At 36.4% G+C, this 18,844-nt stretch overlaps 2 protein-coding genes across 4 annotated transcripts; one reads left to right on the top strand and one right to left on the bottom strand.

The window, feature by feature from the left end:
• Positions 1-6: 6 nt before the first annotated feature.
• sf3a2 (splicing factor 3a, subunit 2) lies at positions 7-3,472 on the top strand. Of its 2 annotated transcripts, XM_061979923.1 has the most exons (9): positions 7-24; positions 163-295; positions 697-986; positions 1,063-1,109; positions 1,192-1,301; positions 2,596-2,645; positions 2,717-2,857; positions 2,917-2,985; positions 3,058-3,472. In XM_061979923.1, the coding sequence occupies exons 3-9, from the start codon at positions 789-791 to the stop codon at positions 3,316-3,318; spliced, it is 876 nt and encodes a 291-aa protein (XP_061835907.1). In that variant the 5' UTR covers positions 7-24; positions 163-295; positions 697-788; the 3' UTR covers positions 3,319-3,472. The 2 variants fall into 2 exon arrangements, with proteins under 2 accessions (XP_061835907.1, XP_061835908.1); XM_061979924.1 differs by lacking the exon at positions 7-24 and having other exon boundaries at positions 146-295.
• Positions 3,473-5,867: 2,395 nt separating this feature from the next.
• Positions 5,868-13,182, bottom strand: LOC133619059 (uncharacterized). 2 transcript variants are annotated; one of them, XM_061979925.2, is made up of 7 exons: positions 13,018-13,182; positions 12,761-12,864; positions 9,200-9,228; positions 9,042-9,117; positions 8,829-8,963; positions 6,458-6,555; positions 5,871-6,390 (listed from the first exon to the last, which is right to left on the bottom strand). In XM_061979925.2, the coding sequence occupies exons 2-7, from the start codon at positions 12,855-12,857 to the stop codon at positions 6,103-6,105; spliced, it is 723 nt and encodes a 240-aa protein (XP_061835909.1). In that variant the 5' UTR covers positions 12,858-12,864; positions 13,018-13,182; the 3' UTR covers positions 5,871-6,102. The 2 variants fall into 2 exon arrangements, with proteins under 2 accessions (XP_061835910.1, XP_061835909.1); XM_061979926.2 differs by lacking the exons at positions 12,761-12,864; positions 13,018-13,182 and adding an exon at positions 12,088-12,268 and having other exon boundaries at positions 5,868-6,390.
• Positions 13,183-18,844: the final 5,662 nt, after the last annotated feature.

Below are 18,844 nucleotides of genomic sequence, written 5' to 3'. Positions count from 1 at the left end.
CGTGGCCCTGTCGACGTATTGTTGGTAAGTGTTAGGGCGAAATAAAACCATACACTGTTTCCTGTTTACTAAATGTTTATGCACAAATTGGACATTTAAAAATCTTACTTTAAATACTGATATAAATATATATTTTTTAAAGTTATAATTTGGCTTTAGCAGCCTCCCGTCCATAGATTGGCGCTGTAACACAATGAAGAACCTGTAGATGGAACACAAAGAAGACTGAAAAAGCAGCGCATGCGCATACACTGACTACCTTCATCGCTGGCGTGATCCTATCGGCGTATTGTTGGTAAGTGTTAGGGCTAACTAAAACCATACACTGTTTACGTAATACATTATTAACATGTTTACTCGGAATGTTTTATTTTAAGACTATGTTTATGCACATGACTGCTGTTTTGTAGTAATCCCGCGTTTTGAATACTCGTTACAAGCTGTTCTTACTAGCTAGCTAGTAGCTACACTACTAGCTTAGCATTAGCTTTGTCACACTTTATTTAGTAGTTGGCTGATATAAAACCAGATACACAACATCATTTTCCCTCAGGTTCCTGCAACGTTTTAAATGTGTATCGGTCTACATTGTTTAACATTGGTCCAAAAACAACGTATTAATGTCAATTGTATGACATGTATAATGCATATGAGTGGCATCCATACATTTCTAAAAGTTCCTCTCTCCCCAATTAGATAATCAAACCAAGGAGGATATCAAGAAGAAATCGTCCAGTGTGGATTGAGCTGTTCCCCTCAAGTGTGTTTGGGTCCGTCACTGTGCAAACATGGATTTCCAACACAGAGCTGGAGGGAAGACGGGAAGCGGCGGGGTAGCTTCGTCTTCGGAAAGCAATCGTGACAGACGAGAACGGCTACGGCAGCTGGCTCTGGAGACCATCGACATCAATAAAGACCCTTATTTCATGAAGAATCATTTAGGCTCGTACGAGTGTAAACTTTGCCTGACGCTTCATAACAACGAGGTTACAATTATTACATTATGTGTTCGCATGCGTCATGGTCTTGTACAATAATACATGTTTGTGTGCCTCATTACAGGGAAGCTACTTAGCTCATACACAAGGAAAGAAACATCAAACCAATCTGTAAGTGCCATATATATGCCTCATTATCCACTTCAGCATCAGCCTTTTGATTTGTTGTCGCACAACATTTTTTTGTTTTCAGAGCCCGGCGAGCTGCCAAAGAGGCCAAGGAAGCTCCTGCTCAGCCAGCTCCAGCAAAAGTGAAGGTCGAGGTCAGGAAGTTTGTCAAAATTGGTCGACCGGGATACAAAGGTAAGTGTGACAATGTGATCATGTATCAGTGTGGTTACTTGTATGGACTCTCAAAACTGTTATCTCTTGGTGATCAGGAAATGTAAGAAGTTTACAAATACCGTATTTTTCCGACCATAGGGCGCACCGGAATAAAATGTGCACTGCAGATGAGCGGGTCTATTCAGGTCTATGTTCATACAAAAGGCGCAATAAAAAGGTCATATTATGATTTTTTCTCTAAATGTAAAACACTATCTTGTGGTCTACATAACATGTAATGCTGGTTCTTTGTTGAAAGTGTTGCGTAGATGATGTTTTACAGATCATCTTCAAGTAGCTTTCTGAGCGTCTCTTCAGGATGCTGCGTTTTGTGGGTGGTCTTAACTACGTGGCTCACCTTCGACAGCGTCTTCTCCCCATCATCTTTGTTGTAGCGGTGTAGCGTGCAAGGACGGGAGTGGAAGAAGTGTCAAAAGATGGAGCTAACTGTTTAAATGACATTCGGACTTTAATTAAATCAATAACGGAGCAGCATCTCCTCACCCGTGACTCACCAGTGCAATAACTACGCCGGAAATGTGTCCCATGAAAAACTGTCCGACCGGAACCCTCAAATACCTAAAGTTCCATGGGTGAATTATGTAAACCCACTACAGTTTTTAGCGCTTTGATAGCTAGTCTGACAGATACAAGTAAGAACTTTACACTACATTATATTATATTCATAGCTTACGTAAGTCATACTACAAACATTTTGACAGATTTTTGAGCCTTGTGTGTCATGTACTATATTCTCAATGGAACATTTAAAGTTTTGGTGTTTACTGGCGTCATCATGCAGTTTACACGTATCTCTTGAGTATGACTGCCATCTGCTGGTCACTCTTATCATTACACCATGTACCAAATAAAATAGCTTTGAGGTCAGTAAGCACAACCAAAATTATTCCGCACATTAGGCGCACCGGGTTATAAGGCGCACTGTCAATTTTTGAGAAAATGAAAGGATTTTAAAGTGCGCTTTATAGTCCGCAAAATACGGTACTTGTATGGATTCTCAAAACTGTGTTATGAGTACCACTGATGGCACACAAGCTCCATCTAGTGGTGTTCAGGAAATTTAAAATGTATACAAATACTAATTTATTCCCCAAAATGTGTTGAACTTTATGTCAAATGATGAAATATTAATGCCTAACTCACCTCATACAAGTCGATTACCTGTGAATACTGGGCACAGAGTCCAAACTAATCCAGGATGGTAATCAGAGGATTATAAATCTTACTATTATATACATCTTTGTCATCTCAGTAACCAAGCAGCGAGATCCAGAGAGCGGGCAGCAATCTTTACTTTTCCAGGTTGGTTGGAATCGCTGCTTAACAATAATGTGTTGTTTTTCTAGATTTTAACTTGTTCTTCCGCCGTTTAGATTGACTACCCAGAAGTTGCAGAAGGTATTGGGCCAAGGCACCGTTTCATGTCTGCATACGAACAGCGCATCGAGCCCCCTGACCGCCGCTGGCAGTACCTGCTGCTGGCTGCAGAACCCTACGAGACTATCGCCTTTAAGGTGACTATTGAACGCTGATTCTTCACGTAGCATCATGTTAACATTTTGCCTTTTCCTAGGTCCCCAGTCGAGAAATAGACAAAGCAGAGAGCCGCTTCTGGACACACTGGAACCGAGAAACTAAACAGGTACCAGGCGCAAGACCTAACAACAATGTTTGAGTCATTGCTGTGGACTAAATTGTGTTCTTTGCCTCACAGTTTTTCCTTCAATTCCACTTCAAAATGGAGAAAGCTTTGCTACCACCCACTGGTCAACCACCTCCAGTGGGAATGAAGCGTCCTATGCCTCTCATGAGCGGACCTCGCCCACAGAATGACTCCATGCCGCCGCCGCCAGGTGGTATGGTGCCGCCTCTGCCCCCTGGTGCTCCAGGTACCCCGCAAATGCCCCCTCAGATGCCTATGCCACCAATGCCCATGAGGCCGCCACCCCCTGAGGGCTTAATGGCTAACAATTAAACTGACTGGTTAGTGTTTTTGCTATTTTATCTGTCCACACCAACAGTTTTTGTTGTTTTACCTGGCTAAATATGACCACATTTGTAAAAAGATTCTCATTACGGAGCTGCACGTTTGTTTTACAAATATTTTGTAATTAAATACTGTCGACAAATGTTTTAGTCTGTTTGTTTTCCACAAATGACCATGTTCGGTAGTGATTGTGTGAACCCTGCAATGTTCATGCATTCTTTCTGGTAAAAACTGATACATGGTTGAGAGATCACTTGTCACATAACTATAGCTAAACTGATGTATTGCCCCTATTCATATTACTAAACCCCAAACCAGTAAAGTTGGCACGTTGTGTAATTCGTAAATAAAAACAGAATATACAATGATTTGTAAAGCCTTTTCAACTTATATTCAATTAATTGGTTTCTGGGTGTTGTTGCTAAATGGCTTTCGCTTTGCATAGTAGAGTTTTAACTTGCACTTACAGATGTATCGACAAACTGTAGTTACTGACAGTGGTTTTCTGAAGTGTTCCTGAGCCCATGGGGTGATATCCTTTACACACTGTCGCTTTTTGATGCAGTACCGCCTGAAAAATCGACGGTCTGTAATATCATTGCTTACGTGCAGTTTTTTAACCAGATTCTCTGAACCTTTTGATGATATTACAGACTGTAGATCAGGGGTGTCAAACTCGAATACAGAGTGGGTCAAAATTTAAAACTGAACAAAGCTGTGGGCCAAGGTTGAACAAATTAATCTTTTAATAGGGACCCAAACAAGTTTTGCATTGAATATTGAACAAGGAAGGCTTATATAACTTTATAGTGACATGCAAAATCGAGTTTCAAATAATAATAATAATTCAAAAATATCAATGGCATATCAAATACAATTTAAATAAAAATTGAATGCCTCTTTTCTATTTGCAGCCTTCTGAGTTAAATATCAACATTAACTTTTTTCACAGGCTAATACATTTGAAAATAAAATAACAATGAATAAACCAACCATTCAGGACTTTAAACTGCTCAGTTTGCAACACAATCTAATCTGATGTGCCCAAGCCAGATACCTGCCATCTTTTCTTGGATGCTAGTTCATTAATGTCGGGGCTCAGGCTTTGAGCTGAGGCAACCTTCGTTACCAAACGAAGGTGTTCATCAGTCATTATATCTCGTAGTCCACCCGGACCACAGTCTTTGGGGCGTGCTTTAAAGGCACTGCTTTTAACGTCCGCTATGAGCTGTCGTCACGTCCGCCTTTCATCCATTCTAACAACGTGCCGGTCCAGTCACAAGATGTGTGCGGCTTCTACATGAGCACACACGGGAATGCAACGCATACTTGATCAACAGCGATACAGGTTACACTGAGGGTGCCCGTATAAACACTGTTAGAAATATACGCCACACTGTGAATCCACACCAAACAAGAATGACAAACACATTTCGGGGGAACATCCGCATCGTAACACAACATAAACACAACAGAACAAATACCCAGAACCCTTTGCAGCACTAACTCTTCCGGGACGCTACAATATACACCCCCGCTACCACCAAACCCCCCCCGCCCTCACCCCACCTTGTAGCTCCCAGAAGAGTTAGTGCTGCAAAGGGTTCTGGGTATTTGTTCTGTTGTGTTTATGTTGTGTTACGGTGCGGATGTTCTCCCGAAATGTGTTTGTCATTCTTGTTTGGTGTGGGTTCACAGTGTGGCGTATATTTCTAACAAAACTTAAAGTTGTTTATACGGCAACCCTCAGTGTAACCTGTATCGCTGTTGATCAAGTATGCATGGCATTCCCTTATGTGTGCGTGCAGAAGCCGCTCATATTATGTGACCTGGGCCAGCACATGTTGGACTGGATGAAAAGCGGATGTGACTATTTTCGGGACAGGCACTGACATCTGGTACTCTCCCGAGAGGGTTGGCAAGTATGAGAATTAGTGGTGAATGCGGTGTTACCGCGGCACCGCCGCTGAATATAATCGGCGGGCCAACTCTAGTGTTAATTTGATATCGCCTCAAGGGCCAAGAGAAATTTCACGGCGGGCCAAATTTGGTCCGCGGGCCAGAGTTTGACACCCATGCTGTAGCTGGTGCAATAGCTCGTTGAGAAATATTATTCTTAAACTGTTACACAGTTTGCTCACTCATTTGTTCACAAAGTGGTGACCCTCGCCCCATCCTTGTTTGTGAATGACTGAGCATTTCATGGAAGCTGCTTTTATACCCAATCATTACACCCACCTGTTCCCAATTCGCCTGTTCACCTGTGGGATGTTCCAAATAAGTGTTTGATGAGTATTTCTTAACTTTCTCAGTCTTTTTTGCCACTTGTGCCAGCTTTTTTTAAATATGTTGCAGGCATCAAATTCCAAATGAGCTAATATTTGCAAAAAATAACAAAGTTTCTCAGTTCAAACGTTATCTTGTCTTTGTAGTCTATTCAATTGGATATAGGTTGAAAAGGATTTGCAAATGATTGTATTCTGTTTTTATTTACCATTTACACAAAGTGCCAACATCACTGGTTTTGGGTATTGTAGAAAGAATGAATAGAAACTGTGTTTTAAAATCTGTGTCTACGGGCTTAAACTTTAAGTATAGTTACTGTATGTGTAAATTAATTGTTAATGGTTGTGGTAGCTTAGTTCAGCACAAAAACAGAAGGACACATTTTGGAGCTTTTAATTCCATTCATTTAGCTATATTCATAGCCAAGTCTAATGCTAGAAGTTGTGGACAAAACCGCAACAATTCGTCGACACCAAGAAAGACGAATCATCCTTTTTGATTCGTTTTTTTCTTTTGCCGTGTCTTAGTGTCAGGTACCTCCTCTTTTTCCTCCTCCGGTGTCTTCAATTCTTCCATTTTGCTCTTGTCTTTAGCCTGTTGATGTTTGCTTTTGTTGGCTCTTCTGCTCTTTAATGTCCCCTCTCGATGCTTCATGAGTTTTTTGTCTGGTACTGGTTTGTTTCGGAGACCTCCCTTCCTCTCCTGTCGTTTCCCAACATCATTGTCAAGGTCTGGCAGCCACCAAAACAAAACTTCCCAGAGAGTTGTCTCAAGCTACAAACAATAAGTAGTTTTTTTTTAATGAGGAGATACAGAACAACGAATCCTTTTTTTACTATACCTGTGGTGGTTTTCCTCTGTGTGGTAATGAGGATTGATGTCTCTCAGTCAATTCCACCTCTTCCTCCTCTTCTGTGCCCTCCCGACCACGCAGAGCCTCTGTTACAAGACCATGCAGACACCTATTTTTAATGTACAGTGCATCCGGAAAGTATTCACAGCGCTTCACCTTTTCTGCATTTTGTAATGTACATTTTGTTATTCCAAAATGCACTAAAACATTTTTTTTTAATTCTACAGACAATACATACCCCATAATTACAATGTGGAACGTTTTTTTGAAAATGTTGCAAAGTCATTAAAAAAAAATCCCATGTACAAAACCCAAAACCAGAGAAGTTGACACGTAAACAGAATATAAGCATGGCTGTCCATGATAACATTGCTTGAATGGCAACATATGTTGATCCAAAACCTTTCAGCATTAATGGTGCCTTCACAGATGTGTAAGTTACCCATGCCTTGGGCACTAATACACCCCCATACCATCACAGATGCTGGCTTTTCAACTTTGCGCCTTTAACAATGCGGATGGTTCTTTTCCTCTCTGTTGCGGAGGATACAACGTCCACAGTTTCCAAAAACAATTTGAAATGTGGACCACAGAACACTTTTCCACTTTGCACCAGTCCATCTTAGATGAGCTCGGGCCCAGCGAAGCCGGCGGCGTTTCTGGGTGTTGTTGATAAATTGCTTTCGTTTTGCACTTACAGATGGAGCGACACATTTACTGACAGTGGTTTTATGAAGTGTTCCTGAGCCCATGTGGTGATATCCTTTACACACTGATGTCACTTTTTGATGCAGTGAGGGATCGACGGTCACGGGCTTGCTGCTTACGTGCAGTGATTTCTCGAGATTTTCTGAACCTTTTGATGATATTACGGATCGTAGATGGTGAAATCCCTAAATTCCTGGTTGAGAAATGTTATTCTTAAACTGTAGGACAGGGGTCACCAACGCGGTGCCCGCGGGCACCACGTCGCCCGTAAGGACCAGATGAGTAGCCCGCCTGTTCTAAAAATAGCTCAAATAGCAGCACTTACCAGTGAGCTTTTAAATTTTATTTATTTACTAGCAAGCTGGTCTCGCTTTGCTCGACATTTTTAATTCTAAGAGAGACAAAACTCAAATAGAATTTGAAAATCCAAGAAAATATTTTAAAGACTTGGTCTTCACTAACTGACAAAGAAACAGATAACAGATTTGGTATCCAGTTCAAAGTGTGACATAATTTATTAAAACATTTGAGAGTTGACTTTTGTATTTTACATGAGTTATTATTTGTACAAACATGGTGCAAAGGAATTCATGATTGTTAAAACATGTTAGTGGCTAGCTAGTTAAAATGGGATATTGTGATTTCACAAGACTGTCTTAGAAGTGATCATTTGAAAATGTTCAATTTGAAAAATGTGCACTTAGAGAAAATATAAAAATAAAGTGTTGCATATTAATATTTATCTGTTTCTATATATATTTATTGTGAGAAAGGGTGTACCCCGCCTTCCGCCCGATTGTAGCTGAGATAGGCTCCAGCGCCCCCCGCGACCCCAAAGGGAATAAGCGGTAGAAAATGGATGGATGGATGGATCATTAAGATGATTAGTGTTTCCACAAAGATAAATATCACTAATTATTAATAATAACATAGAGTTAAAGGTAAACTGAGCAAATTGGCTATTTCTGGCAATTTATTTAAGTGTGTATCAAACTGGTAGCCCTTCACATTAATCAGTACCCAAGAAGTAGCTCTTGGTTTCAAAAAGGTTGGTGACCCCTGCTGTAGGACAATTTGCTCATGCATTTGTTCACAAAGTGGTGACCCTTGCCCCATCCTTGTTTGTGAATGACTGAGCATTTCATGGAAGCTGCTTTTATACCCAATCATGGCACCCACCTGTTCCCAATTAGCCTGTTCACCTGAGGGATGTTCCAAATAAGTGTTTGATGAGCATTCCTCAACTTTCTCAGTCTTTTTTTGCCACTTGTGCCAGTTTTTTTTAAACATGTTACATGCATCAAATTCTAAATAAGCTAAGATTTGTAAAAAATAACAAGGTTTACCAGTTCGAACGTTAAGTATCTTGTCGTTGCAGTCTATTCAATTAAATATTGGTTGAAAAGGATTTGCAAATCATTGTATTCTGTTTTTTATTTACCAATAACGCAATGTGCCAAGTTCACTGGTTTTGGGATTTGTATAATAATCCTCTGCATAGGCAAACTCATATATTATCACTGTTACAAGTGGCCCTCTGCTGGCAGCCATAGCTGTGACGTGGCCCTCATTGAAAACAAGTTTGACACCCCTATTCTATACTACAGTATATCGCTTGAGGATATACTGTAAGTGTAACACGTGTGCTCACCGTGAAGTCTCTGCATCCCTGAAGTGAGCACCAGAATGGTGATGGCCACAAACAGACAGCGGTTGAGTGTGACGTTCTCCCACGGTGTTTCACTCTGGCTCACATTCTGCATGGACGCACTTTTATGTAAAGGAACTGAAGGGAGAAAAGAAACAAATGTGTTACGTGTTTTGCTTTGTTTAAAAAAGGCCAGTTCAGAAAAAATTGACCCACGTTTCTTGGGAGCGCTCGGTTCCCTCGGTAAGGTCGTTGGCTCTACTTTTGATTGCTGAGGAGCTGCAGACATTTCCTGCATTAAACATAACATACGGTGAAGAAAAAAGTAAATGTTATATGAAACATATCAGTTATGCTTGTTTATCTATACAAACCTCTCTAACTTTCCTGTTGATGTACATTTCTGGAATGACAGAATCATGAAGAATAATTAAAGGAAGCATTTTTGGAATGAAATAAACTCCAAATGTTTTTTATGTAAACTACATACATAATGATATATATTATGTTCCTCCATAAACAAGGATTCAACACAATATGTAATGTACACAAAATAGTAAAATTATGTATTTCTTCTTAATATATGTAATTATGTAATACATCGGAGGAATATAAAGTAAATGTGAATATTTATAATTAATACATCATAAAATATTAAATATATTATATTTTTATTAAATATGAAGTTTTATCTATATTTTAGTATTTTTTAAATAAATAAATGACATTTGAGAATGAAGGACAATATCGTATATATATATATATATATATATATATATATATATATATATATATATATATATATATACACGATATTGTCCTTCATTCTCAAATAATATATATATATATATATATATATATATATATATATATACATATATATATATGACGTGACATTGCTGGTTTTACGAGCAGAGGAGCATGTTCGGCAGCGCGCACACACGGAATACTTACAAGCAGACAGTGTGTAGACAGAAAAGGGAGAATGGATGCAATTTGCCTTGAAAACTAAAGATAAAGGTGAAGTTATAACACTGAAACGCCCTCATGAACAGGTGCTTTAAGACATGGCTAGCTAGTTAGCGGCTAACGTCCATCCGCAGTCGGCAGTGTTTTAGCTACTTCTAAATCACTAATCCTCGTCTCCATGGGGACAAATAAAGTACGTTTCTTACAAGTATCATCCCTGCAGGATGAGGAATTGCTAAACATGCTTCACTACCGTAGGAGGATACAATAGCTCACCGGCGTCACAATGTAAACAAACGCCATGGGTGGATCTACACCTGACATTCACTGTAATGATACCAAGTACAAGAGCGTATATAGTCGATACTACTATGATTACATCAATATTTTTTATCGTCACAAAATCTTTTTTCCTTTAAAAAAAAATCATATGTTTTAAACTCAGGAAATACGTCCATGGACACATGAGAACTTTAAATATGACAAATGTATGATCCTGTAACTACTTGGTATCGGATCGATACCAAAATTTGTGGTATCATCCAAAACGTATGTAAAGTATCAAACAACAGAAGAATAAGTGATTATTACATTTTAACATAAGTGTAGATAGAACATGTTAAAGGAGAAAGTAAGCAGATATTAACAGTAAATGAACAAGTAGATTGATAATCCATTTTTACAGTTTGTCCTTTATAATGTTGACAAAATAATAGAATGATAAATGACACAATGTGTTACTGCATATTTCAGCAGACTAATTAGGAGCCTTTGTTTGTTTACTTACTACTAAAAGACAAGTTGTCTAGTATGTTCACTATTTATGTTTAATGTACCCTAATATTTTTTGTTAAAATGACGCAAATGTTTGCCATTTTTTTGTAGTCCCCTTTATTTAGAAAAGTATCAAAATATATTTTGGTACCGGTACTAAAATATTGGTTTAGAGACAACCCTAATCACCTCATCAAAGTACAGTGTTTTATTGTCCTATATTTAAACAAAGTGTTACTGTTAGAACTGTGTTTAATGTTTTAGTGACCGACACTGTTAAATACACTTGATAAATAAAACCTGCGCCATTGTTTTTAATGAATACTTAGGAGTACTACGCTACTGTATCATAATTCTGGTCATTATGCTTCAGGGTGCAGCCTGGGGTCTTCAGGCCTGGGTCTCCTAAAGATTCCCAAAACCAAATTTTAAAACCCATGGAGACCTGGCATTCCAGGCTATAGCTCCCAGACTCTGGAACAACTTGCACCAGTCCCTTTGTGATCTTGACTGTGTTGACACTTTTAAGAAACATTTGAATACTTATCATTTAGTTACTGCACTTTTTAACTATCGTTTTTAATCCACTTTTTTAATCCTTTTTATGATGTTGTTTTAATTGAATTGTTGTTTTAATCCACCTATGTTTTGTACGTTTTGTGATTTTGTCTGTTAAAAGCGCTTTATGAATAAAATGTACTTACTTACTTACTTTATGGCGGTACTTTGAGCCAAGGATTTTCTGAGGTGGTACTTGGTGGAAAAAAGTTTGAGAACCATTCATTGTTTGAGACACTCAATTAACCTTTTTTTGTCCCCATTTTAATTGAATTCAACCCTCCAAGGCTTCAAATGTCACTATCATTGACTGCTCTAAATCAGGCCTGGGCTTTTATTTTGCCTCGCGGGGCCAAATTCAGAGAAAAAAATGTGTCTGGGGGCCGGTATATCTGATTTTTAGTAACACTAATACAAAACCTGAATGCTAAAAACGTTATGACAGACCGCCTTAAAAAAACGGAATGGAATTTTAATTTTTTTAACGGAATGAGACACCCAGAATGTACATGAAAATAAAGAATGTGGGATTTACAATATTAACTATGAATGATAAAACACTGAATATTGACAACATATGAATGTCACACCCCTTCTCGAGCGACATATTTTACAATCAAGCGAAACGCAACAAAAACAGCGAAATATAAACGCGAAGGGTAAAAAAAAAGAAACCCCACCTACAATCTGATACATCACTAAGCTTTACAACTTTGTTGTTAAAATCTCCTTCCGCGTCTGTCCCTGACACCCGCATTTCAGGCTGGCTGCTCTGGAAACACTCTGTGGAAACGCTCCCCACCCACACTGCTTGGTGCCTTGTCTGAGCTGCTGTGACCTACATTACCATAGTAACTAATTAGATTACCATAGTAACTAATTAGATTATCATAGTAACTAGTATATCATGCAAAAGCGCAGATTCCAACCATTAAAATACTTTGTATAGTTCAAGACTTACGGTCATTAGAAAACATCACTGCACATCATAAAGGCAGCTACAGTTTCCATCTTAAAGATCCATCCATCCATTTTCTACCGCTTGTCCCTTTCGGGGTCGCGGGGGGTGCTGGAGCCTATCTCAGCTGCATTTGGGCGGTAGGCGGGGTACACCCTGGACAAGTCGCCAACTCATTGCAGGGCCAACACAGATAGACAACATTCACACCCACACCCTAGGGCCAATTAAGTGTTGCCAATCAACTTATCCCCAGGTGCATGTGTTTGGAGGTGGGAGGAAGCCGGAGTACCCGGAGGGAACCCACGGGGGAGAACATGCAAACTCCACAAAGATCTAAAAAAATTATTTGGGAATGTCCGGATTGAAAAGCTTAACGGGACGCACGCGGCCCCCGGGCCTTAATTTGCCCAGGTCTGATCTAAATGGACCTGAACGAGGTGGAATCAAGTCTAAACAAGCAAGTGTTGATGCCAGGAGCCTGCTACTTTTTCAGGCTGTGTTCCACAAACGTCAGGTGTGATGAGGGCTGATTATTGATGGTGAAGTGATTCATGCAGCAACCATCTCAGGACTACGAGGGTCATATTTCTCCAGAGCTGTGGCCACACCAGGTATTTATAGATGTGCAATAGTGTGCCTACACAATAGACAAATGTGTGTTGTTGTGTGTCACCAGCTGGTCTTGGGTGTTGTCGAACGGGCTTCCGCGGAGGAAGATCTTCTCTCGGTGGTCCTAGCTCTTCTTCAAAAGTCTCGTAGCTTTCCTCCATGCCTTTCCTGCAGACAAAACGAAGGACGTCCTACTGTACACTGCTATAAATAGACGCGTGGAAGAAGTTCACCATGACTCACATCAACATAATGAACAGGTACCACTATGTGACCGTCATGATGCCTAAACTTTGACCTTTGAGTGAAACATGGACCTACCTGCTTGGACATCTGGGGGTCCCGGCAGGGCTGCGTCCAGGAACCTTTGTCACAGAGCTGTTGTCCCCTCCTGGGGAGGCGCTGGCACTCAGTCCTGACAGTCAAGCACAGGTGCAGCACTAGAATAAAAACAAAAAAAGAGAAAGGGTGTCAAGTCAGAGGCGTTGACTGACGTCACGCATAAGCTGTTCCGCCGTCAAATCACAGCGCAGGGTTGTTGGCTGAGAAGTCAACAGTACTAACAAGCATGTTGTTCCTTAAACCACCAGCAGAGGTCGCTGATGTACTCTGAGGATATTGTATATATACAATATATATATATATATATATATATATATATATATATATTTTTTTTTTATTGTTATTTTTTGGGTGCCCTGAAGCTACTTTTTAATTTTATTATTTTTTTTATACACACCTTTATTTATAAAGTTCAACATTTACAAACATTTACAGTAAACATTTACAGTAAAGAAAGATTGGTTAATGATAATTTTTTTATATTTCTGAAATAATATAAATATAAACATGTCATTATTTATATGTCAATTTAAATTTTAAATCTTATATATAGATATATATATGTATATAAATATATATGTGTGTGTGTGTATATATATATATATATATATACATATATATATATATGAAGATGAATATATAAGATATTGTCCTTCACTCTCACATTTCATGTATTTATTTTTCATCACAATTTAAAAATATACATAGATACAACGTCATATTTATTAAAAATATAATTGATGTATTTAATATTTTATGATATATTAATATTAAATATTTTTATTTACATTATATTCCTCAGATATATTACATATATATATTACACACACACACACACAAACACACACGTGTGTATATATATGTATATATATATATATATATATATATATATATTTATATATATATATATATATATATATATATATATATATATATATATATATATATACACACACTATATTATATGAGACGTTTCGTTAAAATATAAATAATGATAATAATTAATTATTTAATTGTACTAAATGTAGTTTAAAAAATATTATTTAAGAAATATGATGCAATTAATAATTATTTTAATATATATCAATTATACATTAGCTGATTATTGTTTTTTTTTTACAAACAAACATGAACAAGGACAATTAAAACAATTACACAAACAGTACAATACGGCACAATGGGGTGGTTAATTCAATACATGTAAAATATATATGTAGATATATACTGTATGTAGTAATGTGTACAGTTATAGGCTCACACATTCTGTAAATAGTTTAAATTTGGAGCATAGCGTCATAGTTTTCACAGCTTTTTGGTTGTTAGAGGTAGATAGTGCTTTAAAATAAAGTTCTAACTCTTTTTTTAAAGGCACAAAAAACAGGTTGGGTATTGAGAAACTTACATTTATGAATATAAAACTTAGCCAATAGTATGAGTTTGCAAAGGTAAAATTCCTTTTGAAAATGTTCTCATTCTGTGTAAATCCAAAAGCACATCTTTAGGACAAAGCACAAATTTGTCATAAATATTGTCCAAGATGAAACACCATAGTGATGGAGTGCTGTCACAAGTCCTAAACAGGTGGTAAACAGTTTGTTAATGCAGGCTATTTTACTGACATGTTGTCACATTTATGTACTGTATGAATATCAGCAAAGGGCCTAATAAGACTTTTTATTTTATTTTATGGCAGGCAGCTGAGAGTGGTGTTTTTGGTTCCCAGGCCTAAATACGTCACTTGTAATATCCCTAATATGATTCTCCATTGAAATATAATTGTACATGACATTGATTGGCAAACTTTCAAAAGGGGGAAGTTTCAAAAATGAAAAAAGTTAAAGTTACAATATTGGTGTTGTTGTGTTACTTGTAGCTTTTTGTTTTGTTGCTTATAAAATGCAAACAATTTTTAATGGAACTAATTTCTTCACTTTCATTTTCGGATGAAAATAAATACTCAACTCATTTTCATTGGTTATTTATATTACTTTTGTGCAAATTCAGACAATAAATAGTGCAGTAATGTTTTCATTATTTTTTCAAACCATCCAAACTCTTTTGAATTTTTCTAAATCGTGTACGCACACACACACACACACACACACACACACACACACACACACACACACACACACACACACACACACACACACACACACACACACACATATATTTTTTAATGGTTTGCCCTTTTTCTTTTTTTTACAGTAAAGAAAGATCGGTTAATGATAATTTTTTCATATTTCTGGACAAGCGTTAGAAAATGGATGGATATATATATATATATATATATGTGTGTATAAATGTTTATAAATGTGTATATGTGTATATATATATATATATATATATATATATATATATATATATATATATATAATATGATATTGTCCCATCATTATCACATTTCATTTATTTATTTTTCATCACAATTTAAAAATATAGATAAAATGTCGTATTTATAAAAATATAATTTATATATTTAATATTTTATTATAAAATATTAATATTAAATATTTGTATTTTACTTTATATTCCTCAGATATGTATGTGTGTGTGTATATATATATATATATATATGAGAAGTTTAGTTGAAATATAAATAATGTTTAATTGTACGAAATGTAGTTTTTTTAAATTATTATTTAAGAAATACGATACAATAAATAATTATCTTAACATATATATTAGCTGATATATATATATATATATATATATATATATATATATATATATATATATATATACACATTGGACTTGATAAAGTGTTTTTTGCTTCTTCATTTTACAGTGTATATATGTATACTGTATATACATATATCCACTGTGAAACGATATATATATATATATATATATATATATATATATATATATATATATATATATATATTTATCCACTGTAAAACGAAGAAGCAAAAAACACTTTATCAAGTCCAATATATATATATATATATATATATATATATATATATATATATATATATATATATATATATATATATATATATATATATCCACTGTAAAACGAAGAAGCAAAATACACTTTATCAAGTCCAATATAGACCTAACATTTTGAGAACCTTTAATATATCGCATTTAAATAATGTAGCACACTTGTTTATATGACTTTTGCAACCCCAAATAACCCATGAAAGTCAACTATACAGCCAAGGGTTAGTAATAGTAGCATGCAGCGATGACTCCTGACAAAACAGGTGATACTGATTTCTTCCAAATATTTTTTTGCGAGGCTTTTCAGAAGCCCGAGGGTTGGAAGCCAGATGCAAGCTTTCGCTCGATCCCGGGTCGGAATGGTGAGAAATTCAATTTAGGAGGAGAAGGAGGGGGGCCTGCTGGAACCGCCCCGCCTCACCTCCTAGTCCCCTCCATCCACATCTCCAGGGGCGATCTCCGAGAGCCAAACCAAAACCAGATGGACTTATTGGGCCTAAAGATAACAAATAGTGCTTGAGTTCCTGTCAGTTAGAGACCACCGCAGCAAAAAAAAAAAACGAGACTGAAAAAAAAGTACTGACTTGAGAAAATCTTGATCCAAGTGTATAAAATGATATTGTACAACGTGGAAAGGATTTTGGCTACATGGAGTCAGCCATCTTGGCTTTGGGGAAGTATCACTAGTGACCCAAAACTACGGGTGGCAAGTTTTTCGGCTTGTTAGGCGATACATGTACCACCCACACACTGCAGAGGCCACAGAGAGTTGGAAGTTCTCATGGCCTCCCCCTGCAGATCCACTAAGAAAGTGTCCTTTGTAACAGGAGTTTCCTGTGCGTAATTAAAAAATATTGAGGCTTGTGCTCCAGAAGGGAGGAAAGTTGTAGGAGGGTATGGGAAGGGTGAGATTCCACGTTTCATGTAAGATTCCCTGACGTGAGTCCAAACAAGGAGTGTTCTCTCACTCTCACTTTCTACATGGAGGTCCAGAATGAAGGAGAGTCTCCTCCAGTGCAGGTGGTTCTGATTTGGGAGGAGGGAACAGAACACGTCTATGTTGGTGGGACCTGTGCTGTCACACCTTCAGAAGGTACCAGCTGGATCGTCAGCTTCCAGCACAAAAACAATGCTCCTTTAAATATCCTCACTAATGCCATGGAAAAAAATGTCTGCGGCCCAAAAACTGCTGACTTATTTTTCTTTGACCCCTTATGATACTTAGTCTGAAACATACAGTTTGGACACACCTTCTCATTCAATGTGTTTTCTTTATTTTCATGACTATTTACATTGTAGATTGTCACTGAAGGCATCAAAACTATGAATGAACACGTGGAGTTATGTAGTTAAAAAAAAGGTAAAGTAATTGAAAACATGTTTTATATTCTAGTTTCTTCAAAATAGCCACCCTTTGCTCCGTTTACTTTTTCGCACACTCTTGGCATTCTCTCGATGAGCTTCAAGCACACATGTGAAGTGAAAACCATTTCAGGTGACTACCTTTAATGACAATCTACAAAGTAAATAGTCATGAAAATAAAGAAGAAAAAAAAAATGAGGACTGTATATATTCAAGCTATCATCTTTTTTTTTTTACCCATTTGAAAGGCCCGTGTTTTATATAGCTGCAGTTCTTTCAGTTAAACAACAACAACAACAAAAACCCAAAGTAATTCTAGGAATAGCATTTCAAGTAGAATTTGCTCATAATATTAATAATAATATAATAATAATGATAAACAATTATTGTTGTTTTCATGCATTGTTTTAATAATAATAATGATAATAAATAAAACAAATAATAATAGTAATAATAAAATAATAATAATGATACTAATAATATAATAAACAATTATTGTTGTTTTCATGCATTGTTTTAATAATAATGATAATAAATAAAACAATACATAATAATAATATTAATAATATGGCTACCCCTGTGGTAAATTTTAAATGTGCTTTATAAATAAAGTTGATTTGATTTGATTTGATATAATAATAATGATGATAATAATAATAATGATAAACAATTATTGTTGTTTTCATGCATTGATTTTAATAATAATAATGATGATAAATAAAACAATAAATGATAATAATAATAATAATAATATTAATAATATAATAATGATGATGATGATAATAATAATGATAAACAATTATTGTTGTTTTCATGCATTGATTTTAATAATAATAATGATAATAAATAAAACAATCAATAATAATAATAATAATAATAATAATAATAATGATAATAATAATAATAATGATAATAATAACACGTTTTATTTGTTGGTGTCTTTCAAAACACCCGAGGACACCTTACAGGTATCATAATGAAGAAATCACTATAGAATAAGGCATTAATAACAACATAAACATTTCAATCACTAGTTAAAAACAAAGAAAAAATTACATAGTCAAGACAAGTAAACTGGTATGTTTTTCACCTCAAACTTCAAAATTTTGTGGCAAAAATGTCCGCGCTGAAGACAAAGGTGGACGCGCGCACATTTTCAAGACTTATGCAGATCCCAAATACACATTAGCAGGTACCAGAAGGTAAGAAAAGTTGCTTTTGCATAATATTGCGAAACAAAATTCCAGATAATATGTCTTACCTTATACACACACCATAATAATACTCCTATATTGAAGCACAGTACAATCCATCAAGCGGTGCAGCTTCATAGCTTACCAAAGTCGTACTAAAACATTTTGGATAGATTTTTGAGGGCCGTGTGTAATGTTCTATATTTTTAATGGAACATATAAAATGTTGGTGTTGTTTACTTGAGTCATATTGCAGTCTACATGTATCTCTTATGTGTGACTGCCATCTCCTGGTCACACT

The sequence above is a fragment of the Nerophis lumbriciformis genome, linkage group LG19 (genome assembly GCF_033978685.3).
Source record: "Nerophis lumbriciformis linkage group LG19, RoL_Nlum_v2.1, whole genome shotgun sequence".
NCBI lineage: Eukaryota > Metazoa > Chordata > Actinopteri > Syngnathiformes > Syngnathidae > Nerophis > Nerophis lumbriciformis.
The sequence above is the reverse complement of the archived record's forward strand: the minus strand, read 5'-3'. Positions and strand labels throughout refer to the sequence as shown.